The 22,122-nt window shown below is 40.4% G+C and overlaps 1 protein-coding gene across 50 annotated transcripts in view; it reads left to right on the top strand.

Annotated features, from left to right (window-relative positions):
- Positions 1 to 22,122, top strand: part of RIMS1 (regulating synaptic membrane exocytosis 1) — a 231,932-nt gene that overhangs the window by 183,908 nt on the left and 25,902 nt on the right. For 37 of the 50 annotated variants that reach the window (XM_082218188.1, XM_082218179.1, XM_082218199.1 and 34 more), the window contains 4 exons: positions 1,247 to 1,359; positions 5,749 to 5,915; positions 10,032 to 10,175; positions 20,358 to 20,593. The exons of 1 other annotated variant lie outside the window; for it this stretch is intronic. In XM_082218188.1, the coding sequence (XP_082074314.1) occupies positions 1,247 to 1,359; positions 5,749 to 5,915; positions 10,032 to 10,175; positions 20,358 to 20,593 (660 nt within the window). The remainder of the gene's footprint in view (positions 1 to 1,246; positions 1,360 to 5,748; positions 5,916 to 10,031; positions 10,176 to 20,357; positions 20,594 to 22,122) is intronic. 12 more of the 50 variants (XM_082218186.1, XM_082218202.1, XM_082218187.1 and 9 more) reach the window with 1 other exon arrangement.

The raw sequence follows: 22,122 nt of genomic DNA, 5'->3' as shown, positions 1-22,122 counted from the left end.
TAATGTGATATAATAACTGTAAATCAAATACTCAAATCAAAGTCTGAAGAGGCTATGTACAGGATGGTATTCAACTGTTATTAAGAGGTGACACTTAATTAAACATACCTAAGTTAGATCCATTAATTTCAACGTAGCTGAATACAAGCCACAGCTTGGCTTTCTTTCTGGAATGCCAGCTTCTCTTAAAGGTAAAGGTAAAGGGACCCCTGACCATTAGGCCCAGTCGTGACCGACTCTGGGGTGGTGGCGCTCATCTCGCTTTATTGGCCGAGCATGACTAAGCTGCTTCTGGCGAACCAGAGCAGCGTACGGAAACACCGTTTACCTTCCCACCAGGGCGGTACCTATTTATCTACTTGCACTTTGATGTGCTTTCGAACTGCTAGGTTGGCAGGAGCAGGGACTAAGCAACGGGAGCTCACCCCGTCATGGGGATTCAAACCATCAACCTTCTGATCGGCAAGTCCTAGGCTCTGTGGTTTAACCCACAGCGCCACCCGCATCCCTTCTCAGCTTCTCTTACAAAGGGTTTAAGTGTGAGGTGTAAAAATGCTCCTTTTTCAGACTTTAGCATAGACTAAGACTGGGGCCTTAGCCAGTTAGTTGTATAGAAGCCAGTGCAATGATTGGCTGAACTCACATCTATCACACTTGCAAGCATTGCATAGTGTTATTGTGAATAGGAGAACGAAGTATAGTTATATTTATGTTAAGATGATTGAATGCTACAGTTCTACAGATACAGTAGACTCGCAACCTACACACATTTAACTTGTGCACATTCAGCTTTACAAGCTTGGCAAATAAATAAATAGAAAGCGGGTGGGCATCTGGGGGAAAAACTTTGGCAATCCCACCCGCCATTGCACCCAATGTGATTTGATTATACACGATTTTGGCTTTATGCTCTGTCCCCATAATGTATCCCCTGCATAATTTGTGGGTCTACTATACTGCCAAGATTTATCAGCTTTAAACAAGCAAATGTTCTTTTCTTGGTTTAGAATCTATTGTACCACCTATAATTATGTAGCAAATTTGGAATTGTATCATACAAATATTTGCAAGCAAATCATTATATTAATATTAGCATGCCTATGTCTTGTGTACACACAGTGCTTCTTTTTGTTGCTTGAATACTTCTTGTTCAAGTTGAAATAAGGTCTAAGTTGCATGTAAACCATTTGTTTCTTTAAAAGTTTTTCGTCTCTTTTTAATAGGCTTCCATTATGTGTTTTTACAGCAAATTTAGTAGTGGAGGAACGAACGAGACAGATGAAAATGAAAATGCACCGTTATAACCAGACAACAGAGTCTGGTTCTGGTCAAGAACTTGAACGTGAGCAATATACTAAGGTAAAGTTAGTGTTGAAATATAATACTTTATTTGGAAAGGGGAAGGATTTAAAATACGATCTGACACAAAAGTTTCTAGGAAGTCACTATAAATACTAACTTTATTTGGGGGGGCACAACTTCATCCATTCAGTTTTTACAGCGCATCAGAAGCTCCTGAAACAGCTGTCTTGCTACAGTTGTCTTTCTTCCTATGTAATGGGAGCTGTAGAATCAACCCAGAGGGCCTTTCTGACTTCACAAGAAAGTGGCAAGAGTTATTTGCATATTTGTGTTTGATGTTTTTCTCTTAGGTAGATATTTTGGTATAATTGGAATAACTGGAATAAGTGCCTTGCTTCTTGAAGATACAGAGCAAGGCTTGGAATGGTTGATCTGATTTATAAGTGTTTACTAGATTATTAAATTTAAGATCTCGTTATTCATGGGGGTTTTTGTTTCATTTTTTTTTTAAGAAAAGCAAGCCTACCAATGAAATTCTTTAATCAGAACAGTGGAGATGAGCAAGATGAGAGGGTGGAATCTTTGAGAGACATTGCCCCAGTATGGTTACTACCGTTTCTGCAGCTGCTCCCTGCACTAGATTAGGTTGTATGCAAAATCTAACATGGACTGTAGTTTGCCTGGATGCTGGGCTTGCATTTCAGGCAGGAAGCTTCAGTCCTTCTTCTGTAGAATAGAAATCCCCAACAATAACAGAATTCTCAGGATGATTCCAGGTTCTTTATCAGTCATGTTTGAGGTGCTACACCAGTTTCTGACTGCACCAGACTTGGTCATTTCCATGTATGGCCCAATTAAAGCTGCCAAACTGCAAACATGATTTTTAGATAAAGTATAAAGAACCTAAGGCAAATAGAATAGCTTGAAGGATCTGAAGGTGTTTGGAACACACTGAACCTGGTACCTTCCAGGTGTTTTGGATTAGCCCATTAGCCAGGTTGGCTGGGGCTGATGGGAGCTGGAGTACAAAACATCTGAGGAGACCATGTTTGCTACTCTGAACCAATGAGAGGGCTTGTTGAAAGTTGGATATTTTTGTTTGGAAATAATGAAACTGCATGCACAGTAATGGTATGCATCTCCAGCTTGCAGCTAGTGCAAAAGTTAAGTTGTGCTACCTAGCAGGGCTGCACCAGATTTTCAACCCTGAAAAAATCTGAGCTGAAAAGTTTGGGAGGGGTTGTAAAGGCCCTCCCGAGAAAGACAGACTTACCTTTTCCTTGGTTTTTCATTCACTTCATTATTCCTGTTGTTACTTCTCTAGAGTCATCCCCCCCCCAACTAGCCAACCAGGGATCATGGAGTGTGGAAGATAACATCAAGACACTACATAGCCAATCAAATTTTGCTTTCAATATCATTACTGAGGGCAAGCAAAACAACAGTTACGTTACTGGGAGGAATTCAGTATATCCCTGCATTGCCAAAGCAAATGTTTCCTGTTCTCCTGCACTCTGAGGATACTTTAATTGCCTCTCACAGTATAATGTCATAAAATGGAGCAACATCTAGTTGCCTTGATAATGCCTTTCCACTTGCTCCTGTATAATGGATAAAGTTTTCCCTGTGTGCATATTTACTCCAAAAAGATTGCCAAAAGAGAGTCCGTTTTCACAGGGGCTTGGATACTTTATGAAAAGGTGTCCCCCATTTTAGTTTAGGCTTAGATTGGAGACTTTAAACAGTGGAACCCTGGGTTCAATCTGAAATCTGTCGGGCACATAGTGAAGCTGATCTAATTATGTTTGCATAATGGTTCTTGCACTCCATTATAAGCTGGAGATTTTGGGGGAAGCAACATTTTTAAATATACGCCAGGGTGGATAACTTTTTGTACTATGCTTTCTCACTGCTCCGATATATCTGTATTTAGTGGGCTGGGTATTATTTATGTTATTACCTCTGTATTTAATATTTGTGATGCTTTCTATGCACATATGTACATTGTCCCGGAATCTCTTGGCTACAGCGGCTGGGCTAGTGAGGAGAGAGGTCAACCATGAGCCCTAGCTTGGATGTTATGCTAAGCCAAACCTTGATTTAGCTCAGCACAGTACAGGGGTATATAAAGACCAAGAAGGAACAATGTGCAAGCTCGGCTTTGGGAGCCCACACCTTTGTTTAACTTACCACAGCCATTGTTAAGATTTTTGTTGCATAGGTTATGAGATAAGTTCAACAAAAGGGGGGAAACCTGATATACAAAATAGCAAAAGACATCTATGAGCATATGAAAGCTTATTACATCTAAATATTTCCAGTACCTTTCAACTCAACAGAATACACTTTGAACAGGTTGCTTCAGTTTTCAAATGTGGCTGGCTATTATAATTTTAGGACTAAAATCCCTATGATGTGCAATAGATGCTATCAGCTTTACTTCACACCTTAACATTATACTTAGAAATCTGTGTCTCGTTCCCAAGGTACCAAGTATTAGCTGTAGTCTATTTTGTAGGTACGTGTGTTCATGTCTTACTGAAATCCATGCAGTTCCCACTGGTTTCGGTACATGAATGTGCACAGCTAGGTGTTAATAGCCGCCATTGTTAACAATGCTGACACTGCCATTATGCTTATTTATTTAATTAGGTTATTTACCTAATTAAATAACTTTACGTTACCGTAAAGTTCCGGGGTGGGTTACAACAATAAAATATACAATTATAAAATAAAGCAAAAGCAACCATAAAGCAAGAAAAGCAAGAAAACAGTTAAGAGCAGTTCCACATATAAATCATTTTAAAATAATTCCAGATATAAAAACAATAGAAATATTTAAAAAAAAACACCAATAAGAATAAAAAACACCCAGTAAGTTAAAAATACTTCCAATACAGATGTGGACTGGGATAAAGATATCTGCTTAAAAGTCTTGTTGAAAGAGGGTGATCTTTCAGGAACAGTGAAAGGACAGTAGAGATGGCACCTCTCTAATATGTAGCAGGAGGGAATTCATAGAATGAATCATAGAATTATAGAGCTGGAAGGGACCCTGAGAATCATCTAGGCCAACCCCTTGCCATACACGAATATGCAGCTGTCCCATATGGGATTGAACCTGTAATCTTGGTGTTATCCTCACCACACTCTAACCAACTGAGAATTCCAATGGGTAGGTGCTACTGCGCTAGAGGCCTGATTCCGACATGATATGGAATGAACCTCCTGATAAGATGGCATCTGCATGAGACCCTCTCCTGCCAAGTGCAGGGATCAATGGGATATTTAAGGGCTGAAATGCTCTTTCAGCTGAATTGGACTTTGTACACATTCTGAACATTTGTGCTAGTAAGTAGTAACTGCCAGTACTGGTGTAGTACACTGTTTTATGACAGTATAGGCAGGAATAGCCATTTGTATTCCCCAGAACAAGCCATTATGTATGGGCTCATCAAATGTTAGGAACAGCACAGGGACCAGCAAAGCTCCTCCCAGGGTTGTGGGTATCCAGGCATGCTAAATGTCTGCCTAGAAGCTTCTTTATGGGGTGTAAACATAAAGAAGATGTCATCATCACTTATCAACCTCTCCATTTTATATCTTCAATTAATATAGCCTTTGAAATTGTCAACATGCTAAAATGCTACTGTTGTCAACAGATTTTTTTTTTTTAAAAAAAAATAAAAAATAATAATGCCACCAGGCCAATGCTGAAAATGAGAATGGTAATATCATCTTATGAGACTCCTTGGCACAATGCTACCCAGTAGTTGGTTTCTTGTTTATTCATAGCAACTTTAGAGAGCCTTCAGTAAGCTGGGGCCCTCGATGATTTGGACTACAACTCAGCTAGCATAGCCATGATGGGGCTGATGGGAATTGTAATCCAAAGAAGCTGGAGTACATCAGGTTTGGGAAGGCTCACATAGAACTACCTAGAACTGAAATCATTTATAAACGAGGCCATTTATTATTATTATTTTTGAGGAAAACTGGCCCCTGAGCCATTTGTTATATTCTGAGAACTATTCCCTGTCAGTGGTGGAGCTTCATAATCTGGCACGGGGGGTGGTGGAGTGCAGGTGGGGGCGGGGCTGACGTGCTTCTTGGGGGTGTGGTGCGCATCCTGGGGGCGTGGCATGCTGCCCACAGGGGCGTGGCACCCAGCGCAGGCGGTGGAGCAGCCGCAATGGCACCCCAGTGGGATCGTGCTGCCGGGGGCGGTACGCTCCCCCCGCACTCCTCTTCCTCTGCCAGTGTTCCCTGTACTGGTCTGGCAAATAAAACGTTGGTCTTTTGAGGGTTTCTTTCAATAATAATAATAATAGAAATTTTCTGGAGTTTACCAGTGTCGCAACGATATAATGATTTGTAACACCATGAAGCTTTTCCCTCCCTCACACTGTGTCAAGAGAACTCACACTTTCTCTTTTAACTCTTTAGTATAACATACAAGCAGATCAGTACAGAAGTTGTGATAACGTCTCTGCCAAATCATCAGATAGTGATGTCAGTGATGTGTCAGCCATTTCCCGTGCCAGCAGTGCCTCACGTCTCAGCAGCACAAGCTTTATGTCAGAGCAATCAGAGCGCCCGAGGGGCAGAATCAGGTGAGTTTGCAATGTAGACATATATAGATATTTCAAATAGTCGAGTCTTTACACGCATATACAAACAGCAATTGCTAGTTGCAAGGGGGGGGGAGGAAAAAAGGAAACTCAAACTTTGGATTATGACTGCTGAAGCAGCAAAACAAAATCTGAGCAGCTATCAATAGTGGGTCAGCTTGAAACCCAGAACTTTAACAGAATCATTTATTGCAAAGCCCTAGTCATACAATCATTTATTATGAAGAGGAAATTAAATACTGTTGGGTACAGGAGCTTGCAGTCTCAAAGGCTTTATGAAACCAAGGCTGCAAGTCAAAACCACACTTTACTGGGGAGTAAGCCCCATTGAATTCAATGGACTTCACCTCTGAACTGATATGGAAATCAAAGTTTCAGGAATGCTTTTGAAATATTAACATTTTCTTTGAAAGGCATTCCATATATTTCATTAAAATTTCAAGCCTTTCCTCATAACATAATCAATGGGGCCCTATAGTCCCACAAGGCAAGATTTTTGTTTGTTTGTTTTTTGTATTGCAGCCAGTTAACCCTATGGAATGTTTGTGCACATGCTGTACAAACTTCTTAGATAGTGCCCTTTTCTTGATTTGTCTTTGTGGACCTTTAAATCTAACCATGGTTGCATGGGACCCACTTTCCTGTGAGTGGCTGCCATGTGGTTGAAGTAGTGCTTAAATGATCCAACTACACTAGCAGAGAGTCGGTGGGTGGGTCTTCTCCTCCCCTCCTCCCAGCAGGGAACTGCACACTTGAGTTCTCTATGTGAGGCTGGTTCTTTCAAACATTATCCCATCTGCACAGGAGCCAGGCATGGAAAAAAGAATGTCCTACGTGACCAGGGTAACATTTAAAGGTGTCCTAAGTTGTCTTCCTTTTTGTTCTCCCATAGTAGTGATTGAAAAGGTTGGATTGAACAGACGCAATGTATTCAGTTGCCTGGGATCCTGCAACAGTCATATTTGTAGAATAATAGTTGCAACAAGTATACATTTTGTTTTGCATGCCATGTTTGCCACTGCTTTGTGGTTTTTTTCTACAATCGAGTAGTATATAAATTTTTATGAAATAAATAAATAAATAAAACATTGTAGGGTCAAAATTCTTTTGCTTTGTTAATGCCTAGTTCCTCTGGTCATTTTAGGGGCATCATAAGTTCAGGTTAACATGTTTTTGTTTTGCTTTTAACATGAAGCTAAATGTTTTGTTGTTATTACAAAATATATTGTCAACACTCCAACATGTATTCAACATTAATTAAGATTGTGGCCTTCTATCTCCTAGCTTTACCAGCTTTTCAGAGATTTTCCAGGTAGCAGCAATTGCAAATCATTATCTCAGAACATATTGAAAGCATTCAAAAAAAAATCCCACCCTCTGGCTCTTTTTAATGACAAAACGGTTTTTGGTTTTTCTTTTTTTGGGGGGATCAGGTGGGAGTAGAGACTGAATGTTACCTGAGAACTTGAGCAATCTGATGGAATAGGCTGGAATCCCGTCTCTGACAAAAGTTGACCAGTTGGCTCAGTTTTTAGATTTACAGCATGATCTGGCCATGCTTTCCACTTTAGCTGCCATGAGTTCATTTAAAAGACAGAGCTCTGTCATTTAAGCCAGTAGCAAAGTTTCCTCTTTATTTAGGGTTTCAATGCCCAACATGCCCATTATTTCCAAGCCTGCATTATAGCACAGCTATAAGTATTAATTAATAGCATAATGTCCAACACCAAGCAACCTCAGCGTGATGGGGACTACAACTCCCATCATCCCTAACCATTGGCCGTGCTGGCTGAGGCTGATTAAAGTCATAGTCCAAAACATCTAGAGCGTACCATGTTGGGAAGGGATGTCCTATGCCTTTGAGCTAACATCTCCTGCAGTATCACTGCCACGGAGTGAGTTATGGGAGGCGATAGCAGTTTATTGAAAGCTTGCATCTTTTTTCCCCCTTCGTGAGCTTTCCCAAAACTCATTTTAGAGGGCAGGTATATAAATATGGGACGCGGGTGGTGCTCTGGGTTAAACCACAGAGCCTAGGATTTGCCGATCAGAAGGTCGGCAGTTCAAATCCCCGCGACGGGGTGAGCTCCCGTTGCTCGGTCCCTGCTCCTGCCAACCTAGCAGTTTGAAAGCACCTCAAAGTGCAAGTAGATAAATAGGTACCGCTCTGGCGGGAAGGTAAAGGGCATTTCCATGCGCTGCTCTGGCTCTCCAGAAGCGGCTTATTCTGGCCACATGACCCGGAAGCTGTATGCCGGCTCCCTCAGTCAATAAAGCAAGGTGAGCGCTGCAACCACAGAGTGGGTCACGACTGGACCTAATGGTCAGGGGTCCCTTTACCTTTATCGTTATATAAATATGGGAAAAATAAATAAATCTGATGACCTCTAGGTTTCAGCAACATTAGAGAAGCTCAGCAAGTAGGTAGAGGCAACATGCAAATTTTGGTAACTGCAAGGTACAGGGAGCTCTTGGGTCTCCAGCAAGTGGCAATGGCTATAGGTAACCTGTCTTTCTGTGTTCCACTGGAGACTATTTTCCTTCCACTACTACCTTCTGCCTCAAATTTGGGGAGGGAGACTCTTGGTAGAGCTGAGCCGAATTTTCATGAGTTTAGATTTTCCTGTTAAAATGTACATGCCTGGTGACAGAGCTCAAACAGCTGAGAAAATGGCATTGAGTTATATAGCAGCACGTTAGCGTACATATTGTAATTGATATGACTTCAGCGGGTACTAGATAGATAAGGCCAGCCATCTCCCAGCCTGTCTCTTTCTTATAGCAGTGATCCATCCATTTGGTTGCAGCAGCCTGTAGATTTAGGATGGTCCATAAACCTGCTCAATGCAGTGGTGCTATGCGGCCAAGCTAGTTCCTCAGGTGTTGCACCCGATCAATTTTTATAAATGTCACAGTCAATGATAGCAGCCTATTTCCCTGAAGTCTGCATCTCGCTTACTTCAGAGCACAGAAGCATAGAATGGTGCCTTATATGGAAGCAGACCAGTGGTCCTCAGTATTGTCTATACTGATTGACAATCACTCCAGGTTTTCAGGCAGCAGCCTAACCTGAATATTCAGGGGGTTGAACCTGAAACCTTCAGTATTCCAGGCAGATGTTCTGCCATTGAGCTAAGGCCCTTCCCTCACACACTAATGTTTCATATGCATCAGTCATGTGAAAGTGGAGTGTAATTCATAGCCTGGGACTGCTTAAGTGATTATAAGATCAAAGGGTATATTTCGTTCCTTTTTAGAAACCTAATAAAAGTGTTAAAGAGTTTCCTTGCAGTATTCTTCTTCAGGATAGGAAAGAGGTTGAATAAGTCTTGAATATAAGTTGTAATACAGAATGGACATTTCACTTTTCCCTGCTTTATTTTTTTTAAAAAAAACCAGAACATTTTGCATATTTAATTACTTCTCAAGGTTTTTGCATTTTATTCAAGAAATATGTGACTCACAGAAAATCATTTTAAAACCATAGTCCTGCAAAGATCAGGCATTCATTATTGTTACTGAGTTATAATTTTAAAATGGTTTTAGTTAATGAATTCCTAGCAGACTCATCTAACTTTGCAATCTCAAAAGTTCATATCTGTAAGGATAGCAAAGTTAACACAGCTGATAGTGAGCTGTTAACTTAAAAAGGAAAAAGAAAAAAACACATACAAAGCAACCAGTAGCTTCAGATTTGTGATTCTGAGTCTGCTTCTGAGAAATGTAAGCGCTTTTGAATTGTCCCTGTTCAACAGGACAGGCTGAATGGCTTAATTGAAAGGTTCTTGTTCAGTTAATTGTTAAAGGTGAAGAACATTGCCCGGCAATAATAGATCAGTTCTCATAGAATGAAACCCTGAAACAGAAAACAATTGCCTTCTTAGAATTAGCCAGCTGGGGTCTATGTTATTGTTTAAGTTGCATTTGGGTTTGTTTGTTTTTTTTAAATCCAAAGTTGGTTGTTTCTTTTTTCTTGCTTGCTTTGTAGTGCTCTAAAATCATGTCTGAATGTAGAGCTAGTGCCTGTAGTTCCTTATTTTTATTTTGAGTTATTTACATTTTAATTTTGCATGCCTGCATGTTTTGACTATGGAAAAGGTCAAAGTCCTTAGAGAGCTGCAAAAGTGATGGCAAAAAAGAAAGAAGGATATCATGGGAATTAGATGGCGAGACGGGGCACGGAGGAAAAAAAATGAATATGGAAGAAAAGAAAAGGAGAAGGCATACTGTTGCTGATGTGAGGTAAAAGTTAGCTTCCTTCCCTTGTATATTTATTCCCTCAATCTTCGTCCTTGCTATTTTAATTATAGGAGTATTTAATACTTTAGGGGTATCTAGGCGTATTTAATACTTTAGGAGTATTTAATACTTTAGATGTCCTAGCCTATGACGTGCTTGGTTATTATCTCAAATAAGAGCAAGGAGAAGAGATCTTCATTGTGTGATGTGTCCTGGTTTTCCTCCTGGTCAACAATTTTGAATTCATATTTAAGACCTATTGGAAGTAAGACCTACTGAACTAGGTGAAACTTACTTCCGAGTAGACAAGTTTAGGACTGCACTGTAAGATGCTGCTTCTCTGTCTTTTCACCAGGTGACTAATTTTAGAGAATAGATCTTATTGCAAGGATACAGATGAGCTGGTTCAGAAATTAAATTCGTATTTTTTTTATGAATGATCCCAGGATATTTCCTTGCATGTACACACATAATTTGCAACATGGCTGGTTGGGATTAATGACCAGCATCAGATGCTGTGATTGTAACTAGGAAAAATGCTAGAATTCCATTGCATTCTTTAAAAAAAAATACTAGAAAATTATGAGTGTAGACTTGTGAGGCCCTGGCACAGTTTGCAGGAGAGACAGGGCGGGGATGTAATCTGGTAACCACCCTTTTAGAAAGGGGTAGCTTTGGGCCCTTGGCTGGAGGAAACTTGGGACTCAGCTATGCAGCTGCAAATAAAACATTTTAAGTTTATTGTAAAGTGCATTATACAAATGTGACACTGGATGGCAATGGTGAGCTATGGCAAATCCAATATATTTTCCAAAACATTTTTTAAAAATGCATTTTCACAACTTTTTAAATATGTGCCTAGATTCCACCCTAGTAGCAAATCTCTGGCTTTCTTTCAGCCTAACTGCCAGCCCCAGTAGCAGGGGGCTCTCACCTGTACACTCATTGTGACTTCCCACCCCTTTTAAGCCAAGCACAATTTTTCTGCACACTTTGGGGACCCTGGATGATCCTTTCCCCCAATTTCTATGTCCTGTGCATTTACATGCAGGATAACTCATTTGGAAAGTTGAGTACTTGGTGCTCTCTATCCTGTTTGGAAACTGAAGAAATGTAAACAGCTCAGAAATGCAGCATCCTTCTACAGGCATTTTGCTGTTGCCCAAGTTTTGTTCTCCTGAAACTAAACAAAGGAATGCTTAGGGTAATTTACTTTTGGGTTCGCCTTCTGTTTAAGGTCAGCAAGAGAATTTGCAGTGGTTGTCGCCTAGATGTTCAGGCTTGCTTTTGAGACATAAAAGGATGACTTAGCTCCGGTTATCACAAAGCATGTGTCTGGCAGGCTGCAGATTTTTCCATGGCTCATCATCAAATTCTGCCTTTGCATCTCATTAGAGATGTGCATAAATTGGGATTTTACTATGCACTCCTTCTTACTAACAAGGAACTGTTAACGTTTCTCATATTGCAGACTTTTCTTTTGCCTCATATTCATACAAATGGATTTCCCCCACCAGTAATTAAAGCGGAAAGTGCGTTTCTAAAAGCACCACAATGTGTAGCTTAAATAGTACTCACTATCTAGAGACAATTGCAGAAGCAGTTTGCCGTGGGGAGAGGGGAGGCACTATTTTAGCTTTCCAGCAGGTGGGTCACTGTTGCTTAATGGGATGGAGAGAGGCGAGGCAAGGCGATGAGGAGGCTGGCACAGTGCAAAGGCAATGGTGGAGCCAATCTGGTACTCCTGTCGATACGTACAACAAAAAACCATAATAACAATAATAACACAAATTAACAACACAAATTTATATACAGTAATATCCCTATGCCTACTCCTTGTTTATCACCACTCTCTCCCCCCCTCTATTTCCCACTGTTATCCTCCTTGTCACTTAGATATTCATTCCAAATTCTTCGTATTTATCCATTCTTATTTTGCGTTGACAAGCAATTCTTTTGTATGTAGCTAACCTGTCCATATTATCAATCCATATGCTCCGTGGAATCTTTTTGAGACTCTTCCAATTCATCAGAACAAGTTTTTTTGCTTCTATTATAGCGCGATACAACCACTTTTTGGGCCCCTTGAGATCTTCCAAGTTTCCAAAATATAATTTAGAATTAAATTCAGTTCCCCTAAATAACAATTTCTTTTTATTACTTTTGCTATAAATATCCTCACCTCGCTCCAGAATGGTCTGATCATCGGGCAGTTAATCAACATATATATTAAGTTCACATATGTTGATGTGTTTGCACAATGTCAACCTCCCTGCCACCTTCCCCCTCCTATTAAGCAGCCGCAACTCACCTGCTGAGAAGCTAACAAACCTGCTCCGCCCTACCTGGTGAGCCAGTTCTGCATTATTGTCAATGATTTTTTGATTTTTTAAAATGTGGAACTACATTCTACTCAGAGTAGAGCCCTTTATATACATGGCATAGTTCAGGGATTTTTGAATTAGGTCCGTGAACATCATTCAACTGAACTAATTAATCCCAAGCATTGCATAAAGGCTTGCATTATGAAAACAATTGACAATTAACAATAGCATTTCTCGACGCTGCAAGGCATGTGCTGCTGGGTATCTTACAAAAGTTGACTTCCCACAGCAACTTCCCAGCAAATTTACTTAAGCCTTTGGGTTCCAAAAGCACAACTGTCTGTGATTTTGAGCAAACAGTGTGTTACATTTTTTGCTTTCTTTGCAGATGTGGATCAAGCCTCTCTGAATATTCTAGCTGTATACCTGAGGCTTGAGGTTGCTCACAAAGCGCCCATCACCACCTCCCTCGTCCCCTCTCACAAAAGAGCTGTCATTCAGTAGTAGAGCGAGTGTTTTGTATGCGAAAAGCCCCAGGTTTGATTCCTGGTAAAGGGACCCCTGACCATTAGGTCCAGTCGTGGCCGACTCTGGGGTTGCGGCATTCATCTCGCTTTATTGGTCGAGGGAGCTGGCGTACAGCTTCCGGGTCATGTGGCCGGCATGACTAAGCTGCTTCTGGCAAACCAGAGCAGTGCACGGAAACACCATTTACCTTTCCGCCGGAGCGGTACCTATTTATCTACTTGCACTTTGACGTGCTTTCGAACTGCTAGGTTGGCAGGAGCAGGGACCAAGCAATGGGAGCTCACCCCGTCACGGGGATTCGAACTGCCGACCTTCTAATCGGCAAGTCCTAGGCTCTGTGGTTTAACCCACAGCGCTACCCACGTCCCTACTCAGACACTTACGATGCCATTAACTATGAGTCAACAATTCATTGCAGGAGATTGCATCTAGTCAGATGACCCTTGGGATCCCTTCTAACTCTACAAATTATATGATTGCACATGTGAAGCCAACAATTTCATCATCATCATCCTCATCATCTTGTCTTAGAACAGCAGCAGGTTGCTCATCTTCATTTGGCATCTCCCATGTTCATTACCGTGAATGTAGGTCACCAGCTCAGAATATGCCATACATATTTGGTACGCTGGTCCATGGTGCTGATCTCAAGTTGCTCACTACGTCCCTAGACCAACAAGATTGAGCACCTACTAATGAAAAGATTTTATTATTAGACACCCAACACTTGAATTGTTAGAGTTGTAGACATGAATGCAATGGCAAGTGTCAGAATCGACAGACGGCAAGCTTTTGTGAATCGTATCACATTTAGTCTACCGAAGCATTCAGTTTGGTTTTACATCATAGTTACATTCTAAGACAATGCATGTTTACTCAGAAATAGCTTCTGCTGACTTGAATGGGGCTTATCAGCAAGCATATTTGCAGAGAACCGCAACCTTTCCTGGCTGATTATTTGTCCTAGCTCCAGAGTTTTTGTGCTGCTGACAGAATGGCCAACTGTAGATGATCTGAGGTCACACTTCAGTGTGGCACACTTTGAATAACAGTGGGTAGTTTATTTTTAGAAATATTATGTTCCTCATTAAAGGGAAGTGATTATCTTTTCCTTTAGTCCAGGAGTGCTACATGCTCTCAAGTTATTAGCATTCATGAGCAATCTCCTTGTAAAGAACTCCATAGGGGCTCAGAATTAGTATGTGATTCTGTATTTGACAGAGAAGGCGGAAGCATTCCAACTAGCTCTGTCACAAGTCAGTGTGATTCTGTCTAAAGACTAGAGTCATTAAACGCTATATATTGACAGCAAGGAAGATCCTGGATTATTAAGATGCTGTTGATTCCTTACTATTTGGAATCGGAGCTGGCCTGCTATTGAACAAAGATTTCTCTTGCTAAAAGATGAACACTCCTGAAAAAGCGCACTAAAATTTACTATTTCAGAGGCGATTGTGACTACCTTGATTACGGAGTAAGATGTATTTTCATAGAGTACATAGGTGAGTTTCTGTAGAAAGTAGCTGATAAGTATCTATGAAATTGCTTAATTACATTTACTTTCAGTTTTGTGATCATTTTACGTACAACTCCACAGAGTCAAAAAATGGTTACAAACTATGACATTAATTAAATCAAATTAATGCAATCATCAATATGATTATGCTTGTGTGTGTGTGTATGATTGACCTTCATTTCTAAATGCGACCTTGATAATTTCAAAGTGATTTAATTATATTGTTTTTGCATGTTGCCTAATTTTAATACCATTTAATGATTAGAGAATGCCCTTTTAATTTCTTCCAGTTAATTGGGTTCACACTACTGAAGTGAAGCATTAAGAAAATGGTAGTGAAGTTTAACTTGAAAATCAGTGCTTTCATATAAAATCTTGACATCTAGGATCCAAAGCAGCGTGGGGTGGGGCTTTCATCTTTTCTGTCTAACGGCAGCCCCTCTGCACTCCCTGAAAAGCCTCCAGGGAATTTTTGAGCCCTTGGATTATTAAATCATTAGTCCAGGGAACTGTGGAGTAGAGAAGGGAATATAGAAGTTTTTCCTTGTGTGAAAACTCACTTGCGGAAAGTACCACCGGATTTGGCCATGTGTCTTTTGCTGAGAAGGTCATGGCCTGCAAGCAGGACAAAAATCCATGCGGCAGAATTCGAAGATCTATTTTAGACTGTTTCAAGGGCTTGGGCCTTCCCAGTGGGAGTTTTTATCTTTCATTTTTGAACTTCAGATGCCCATATTTCGCAAACAACTTTCAAGAGTCTTCTGATTTTCAGTCAATTGCAGTGTGGCATGAAAGGCTGCTTTAAAAAGATTCAGGAAACAAAAACCCCATTCTAATCCAGAGAGCTAGTTTAAGGAGGCACAAGGGATTATATATAACCAACAGCACTGTCATCTCTTTTTCTTGGAATGGCAGATTCCTATGACGTATCAAAAACTTTATTTTAAAAATCCATCTTTTCAAAAATGGCTCCTGGGATCCAGGGAAATATAGTTTCCCAGGGCACCTTACTATGATCATTGTAACCTTGGTGCGCTACATGTGTCAGGAGTCCTTGTGCTTATATGTCACCCCTCCCAAAAGAATAACACCTCTGTGGGGCTGCGATGTATACCCGTGTTCTTTGTGGGCAACCTCTTCATGTTTTCCTTAAATGAGGATTTTTTTTCTGTTAATTGTCATCTCAGTTTTCGGTTCAAAATAAATCACTACAGTTGAACTTATACTGGGATAAAACAGCATGAAGTAACATTATTTCTTCAGAATCATCTAATTTTACCTGCAGTCCATCAATAATGACAGCTCTGCATCCCTATTTATTTCAAGATTTCACAGCATGTCCATATAAGCCAATTTTGCCTGATACACATATTTTTTGGAAACAATTTCCACTATTACAATTATTTTATATGTTGTTACATTTATATATGGCACTAATATATGCATTTTTATGCTCAATTTCCCCTAATATACATAATTTTTGCATACATTATTTGGCTGGAGAACTGCAAAACAAAACTGGGAGGAGAGTTAATATCAAACAACGCCTGTTTTTCAGTTCAAATATTGTTTTGGAAAATGTGGATAAGATAGGTTAGCATTAAAGTGGAAACAGAATGAACCCCCCTCCCCCAATCCCTAGTTGTATATAGACACTTTGAATTGAGCAGAATTTATAACTGGCAAGATGCTGGTCCTCCCGTTCCATATACTTACAAAATTAAGGTTGCAGTCCTATACACGTGTAGGATTAAGCCATACTGATCTTGGCAGAGCCTTCTTATGGGCAGATATATGTGGTACTAATGGCTATAGATGTTGGATGTTCTGATCCTTTATAATTTCATCTAGTAGAATTATCCCTTTGGCAATGTGGGACAGTTCCTTGGGGTGTTCAGATTTATGTATGCAAGATGAAATAAGATGTTCTCGGTGAAACTGTCCTTGTTTTCAAACAGTCATTTCATTAGAGAAATAAAATGACATTGTCATTGCTAATGGTAGTGGTTGCATACTAATTTTGTTACTGAAAAATCTAGGAGAGATATGAGGGGTGGGGTGGGGGTTAAGGCTAGATAATATTTCAGAGCTGTACAGTTGTTTTCAGGAAGGAACATTCACATACCAGTTAAATGAAGGAATCTGGACATTAAACTGATGATTTCATCCCTCCAAGCTAATTCTGCTCATCCCAGCAATACTTTTCAAGATAAGTGTGCTTCGAATAGCACCCTGTATTTTGGCTTAAGGAAGAGGCGCAGCTGTGTGATCAGCATACAGATGTTTGTTGTCTTGGTGTGACCTCACACTGCAGCCCTATCATACACACTTTAAATGGGTTGGATGAAGGAGCTGGTTTCCTGAGGTCCACTGCAGTTGAGACCCAAGGAAACACTGAGCAAGTAGTCAAAATAAAAAAAATCCTCCCAGTAGCACCTTTAAGACCAACTAAGTTAGTTCTTGGTATGAGCTTTCGTGTGCAAGCACACTTCTTCAGCTCATACCAAGAACTAACTTAGTTGGTCTTAAAGGTGCTACTGGAAGGATTTTTTTTTATTTTGACTATGGCAGACCAACACGGCTACCTATCTGTAACTGAGCAAGTAAGCAGACTTTTCCATCTTCCTGCCAAGAGTGTGTGAAACAACTCAGTAGCAGTTTCACAAATGCTCGAGTCCCACAGAAATGACACCACAGTGTCAAAAACATAATTCAGCATTTAATTCAACAGTCTGTGGGTCTTGATCTGCCTGCCATTCTGATTCAACCCAAGCCCTGCTATCACAGTGCTTAACCACTAACTCACCTTGGTGAGATATGAAATATTGGGAAGCTCATTGATGCTGAACCCAGACAAGAGAGCTGTGGTGATAATTGGCAGCTACTGTGACACCAAAGGGATAGAGACATCCATAAGAGGGGATATTTCAGCCCTTCCTGATGCTTCAGGTGTGCAGCCTCAAACTGCTTTTTGATTCATTGCTGTACCTGGAAGCTGTTTCCTATGGTTAATAGTCTCACTTTTCACTAGCTGTCTGGTGAAAAGGCTGCAATCGTTTTTGTTTCAGCCAGACTTAGTACCCATCATTCATTGTCTTTCTAACCTCAAGGCCAGATTATTGTAACACATTTTATGTGGCAACTCTTCCTCTAGATGGAGATGAGTCTCTAGGACACTTCACTTCAGTGTTGCAGCATTAAAAAGTGTTTTGCTTTGACCAACCCCTGCCTAACCCACAGAGTAAACGCCTCACAGCCCATTTGTCATCTGCAAATGTTCTTTTGACTGTACCATCTGATTGGCCTGGTATGTTTCTACTATAAAGCGAGACATATTCATAGTGACTGCCCCACAGCTCTTAGGTTTCCTGCTCTTGGAGACATGCTTGTCAGAGCTTAAACACGAACATGTTCTCTGAGTGCTGTAAGCCATGTTAATTGTGGGTTAGCATTTAATAGGCAGAGTTATGCAGATGGGGCATAGCGAATCCTGACCCAGTATCCGAGTGTTTTAATAAGCAATTTGCAAACAATTTGCAAACAATGCCAGTTTGCTCAGACTTGTATAGCTAAAATTACACGATCCATGCACAAGGGAGAGATATCAGCAAAAATATCTGCAGGAGAAATCTTATCAGCCGTGAGGAGTGATGGTTGATTGAACAGCTTCATAATAACTCAGTGGAATGGAATTTTGAAAGGCTAAGAAGGAACAACTTCGGTTGGAGAAATAGAAAGGGTACAGAGGAAATGTCTGGAAGGGTCACTTCTTGATTCAACCAATTTTAAAATGTCCCCAGGGGTAGAAGTGGGAGCTACCCATAGAAATCAATGGAGAAATGCAGGAGTTTAATGTTACTGGGATTGGGCACCAGTGTGTCAACTCCGCCCCCTAAGAAAATCAAAAGGTAGTGGCAAAGAGAAGAATTCATGCTCTTTCTAATTCAGTTATTTTGTGTGAATCACATGCACACACAAACTACAAAGCCACTGCTAATGCTAATTCCAAAGTAGCTGCACTTCACTGTCCTGATATTGCAGGTTGGAAGAGGCTGTGACTAAAAGAGGGTAACTGATGGCAGCCTTGCAGTGTAGTTGACACAGAATATTGCAGGTCAGTCTCTGTTTGGTAAACCAGAGCCCTGCAATGTAGTCCAGAGGTCTTGCCATCCCCTAATGAGGCTGAAGGTTATGTTGAGGTTGACATAGAAGCTTATAACAATCCTCTGCTGGCATCCATTGCTTTTGTTCCCACATTGTGTGTTGGGCTCAGAGAATAGTAATTACTAACCTCACAGTGTAAACTCTCTTGCTCCATTCTAAATCATAGTTGCAGCATCCACGACAGCTTCCCCAAGGCTCAGCACTCAGTGTGACCAAACCAGTTGCACTCTCCTAAATTTGCCTCTGGTTAGAGGCCTGTGCTGAAAGAGTTGCTTTCTCTCTGCAGCCCTGCTGTTACAGTTCAGACCAGAGTGAGACTACTTATATTACCCTCTCAGAGTTCCACCCAGGCCAAACCATTGTTGGCATCCATCTGTTTCAAGAGACAGTGCAGTACGCTTCTGGGGGTCAAACCACTGGCAAATCACAATGCAGAGACTGGAAACTCATAACTGCTGCCTCCTGCATTGTTTTTGCTGCATTAGCCGCACCAAAATAATGTCCCTGGGACACAAGCTTGGGCAGTGCAGTCAATTTCATGCAGAGGTCATGTGCCATTGACTTACATACAGATTGCAGTTGCAAATGTTCAAAAACTTCTAAAAAGCTACCAAAAAAAGCAGATGAAAGAATACCCAAGTAAGAGCAGGAATTCTGGCCTTTAATGCTCCCTTCTATTTTGCATATCACTTAGCCACAGGCTCAAGTAGCATGTTTCTCAGGGATACATTTTATTGTAGGGCTCCACTTGTTTTATTTAATTTTGCTTTTAGTGTTATTGCCAGTATCAAGCTGTAAAGGCGGAATGAATGAGAAATCCAAATAAAATTATCTATACACACGCACATACATTTTGCTTTTGGCATGAGAAATTCTACAGGAAATAAGAATGTATTAATTGTACTCCTGCTTCTTCCCACCAGCCCAGCTATCTTGGGCAAGCTTATGCTATGAAGCACAGAAGCTTCTCTGGAAAAAAGGAACAACACATAATTTATATATTTAATGGTGATTTAATGCAGGTTACTTTTTGTGGTTTTTGGTTTTTTTAAATCATAAATACATCATCTAATCTTTTGTAAATAGATCACCATGTGCTGTGAAACCTCAGTTTTTCATTAGAACCATTTACATCAATGAGGAATATTTACCCTGTTGCATTACATTTTATAGCAAGTCTTGTTTTGATCAGAATATATATCGAGTGGGTACATGTCTTTGTTCTTTTATTTTCTATGACCATAAATATATTTTTGTGTAAATCCTAGGAAAGTGATTATTACTTAGACTCCGTTCCAGTATCTTTCATTTTGAATGGGTAAAATTCCATTGACTCTTAAAGCACTAACAAGTGCACTAGCATTCAAATTCTGTGACCGAACACAGAACAGAGTTAAAATGAGAAGTTGGAAGTCAAACTTCAATTTCAATTAGGAACGGGGGGTGGGGGGTGTGAAACCTGTGAGTTTCAGGAATTTGAATACAGTCGTGTACTTGGGTATCAGATAATTCGAAAGTATACTTAGCAATATTTTATATTGGGGAAGGAGTCAGTTTTACTATGATGTGTTGGGTTTTTTTTTATTTAAAGATCTTGTTATAAACACAAGCATAATTCAAATGTACATGTATGTTTTTACTTTGTAAATATAGTACGTTTACTCCTAAAATGCAAGGCAGACGGATGGGGACTTCAGGGAGAATCATCACAAAGAGCACAAGTGTGAGTGGAGAGGTGTATAAGCTGGAACATAACGATGGGAGTCAATCAGACACTGCAGTTGGTACGGTTGGAACAGGTGGGAAGAAAAGACGGTCCAGCCTTAGTGCCAAAGTGGTTGCCATGGTATCTCGAAGAAGCAGAAGCACATCCCAGCTTAGCCAAACAGGTGAGTGGAGTATGGACAGTAAGAACGTGGCTCTGTGTACATGTGAAATGAGATTAGGGTTTGGATGTCAAGAAAAAACTGTTTCCAGGTGTGGAAGCCTTTTTGTGTGTGCTATCAGAGAAACACAATAGCAGGGACAGCCAAGGTGGTGCCCTCCAAGATGTTATTGGACTACACCTGGCCAGCAACACCTGGAGCGCACCATATTGGCTTCTCCTGTGTTACGGGATAAATCTCACAACACTAGGTTCTGTCACCTGCAATCTATAATCATGATCTGAAAGAAGCCAGTCACAACACCTACACAATTTTAAATGCATCATATTGTAATGAGTTAAAGCAGAAAAAGAAAGGTATTGATTTTGAGATTAACTAATGCTGACTCCTTTCTTTATCCCCCCCCCTTTAAAACCCTGAAAAATAGGCTTAGTGAAGTGAGTTAATTAGAGTGTAGCATGATGCTACATTACATGCTTTTAATGGGCCTGTTCTTTCTTGTTGCTTTAGAAATCTTAAAAGCCTAATCTCTATAGCCTAAAGCAGAGCTACTAAAGAGGGAATGAAGGGAGATATTGGCTCACGAGTTCTGTTAAAATCAGCTAGGGGGCTTACCCTTTATTCTGACAAGAGCAGGCATCCTTAGATGGCTTTACAAATAGTTGATGTAAGAGTAGATCTCAGTTAGACTTACAACAGTGGTTCAATCTCTTGATCAAGATACTCACAATCTGCAGGTATGTCAGATGTTTCTGATTTGTGTCATCAATTTTTTGTTTTCCCCATTTCATTTTTAAGTGCTAGTCCACCCACTCCATCACCCTTTCCTGGCATCAGTAGGATTAAATGAAATAAAGTTGTTTAATACTATGCAGTGCCTTATGCACCTGTGATTTTGAAATAAACCTGCCAGATAAATTCTGTGTTTTACCAATCAATAGATGTCATAAGAAACTTCTGAGTTAATGTTTTGGTATACCAAGAGTCATTTTATTTGGAACACTTAGTGATACTGCAGAATTACTCCTAGATGATTTGGGACATGGGTTATGTCTTGAAATGTCTTCTTAACTGTGGCGATAGAGGTTAGTAGGAATGTTTCTGTGGCCTGTCCAAAAATTAAGCGTTTCCAGACACGATCGTATCTGAACCTGCAAGCAAAGTAAGCCACATTTCTGCTGTATTGAATTAAGGACTGAGATGAAAGGCACTGAATTCATGTTCCCAAATATTTGTAGTGGCAGAGCCAGGCTTCATCTTGCAAAATGGCTGTTATGTTGAGCTTGCAAAAGGAGAAAGTCTCACATTAAAGTGCCATCAATATTTGTATTCTCAAATACTACTACTCATGAGGAAACTGGAGACTCGCCTTAGACGATGTAGTACCCTTGCATATGTCTTATTACCCTAATCCAAAACTTATGCACTTGGATCTCTGGCAACCCCATATATATTTACACACACACATACAGACACACATGCTTGCAGCCTAGTTTCTGAAGCAAATGTTTCCATTTCCATTGCTCTTTCTA

This window comes from Podarcis vaucheri (assembly GCF_965113315.1).
Source record: "Podarcis vaucheri genome assembly, chromosome: 3".
NCBI lineage: Eukaryota > Metazoa > Chordata > Lepidosauria > Squamata > Lacertidae > Podarcis > Podarcis vaucheri.
Note: the sequence above shows the minus strand (reverse complement) of the source record. Positions and strands in the feature narration are given on the sequence as shown.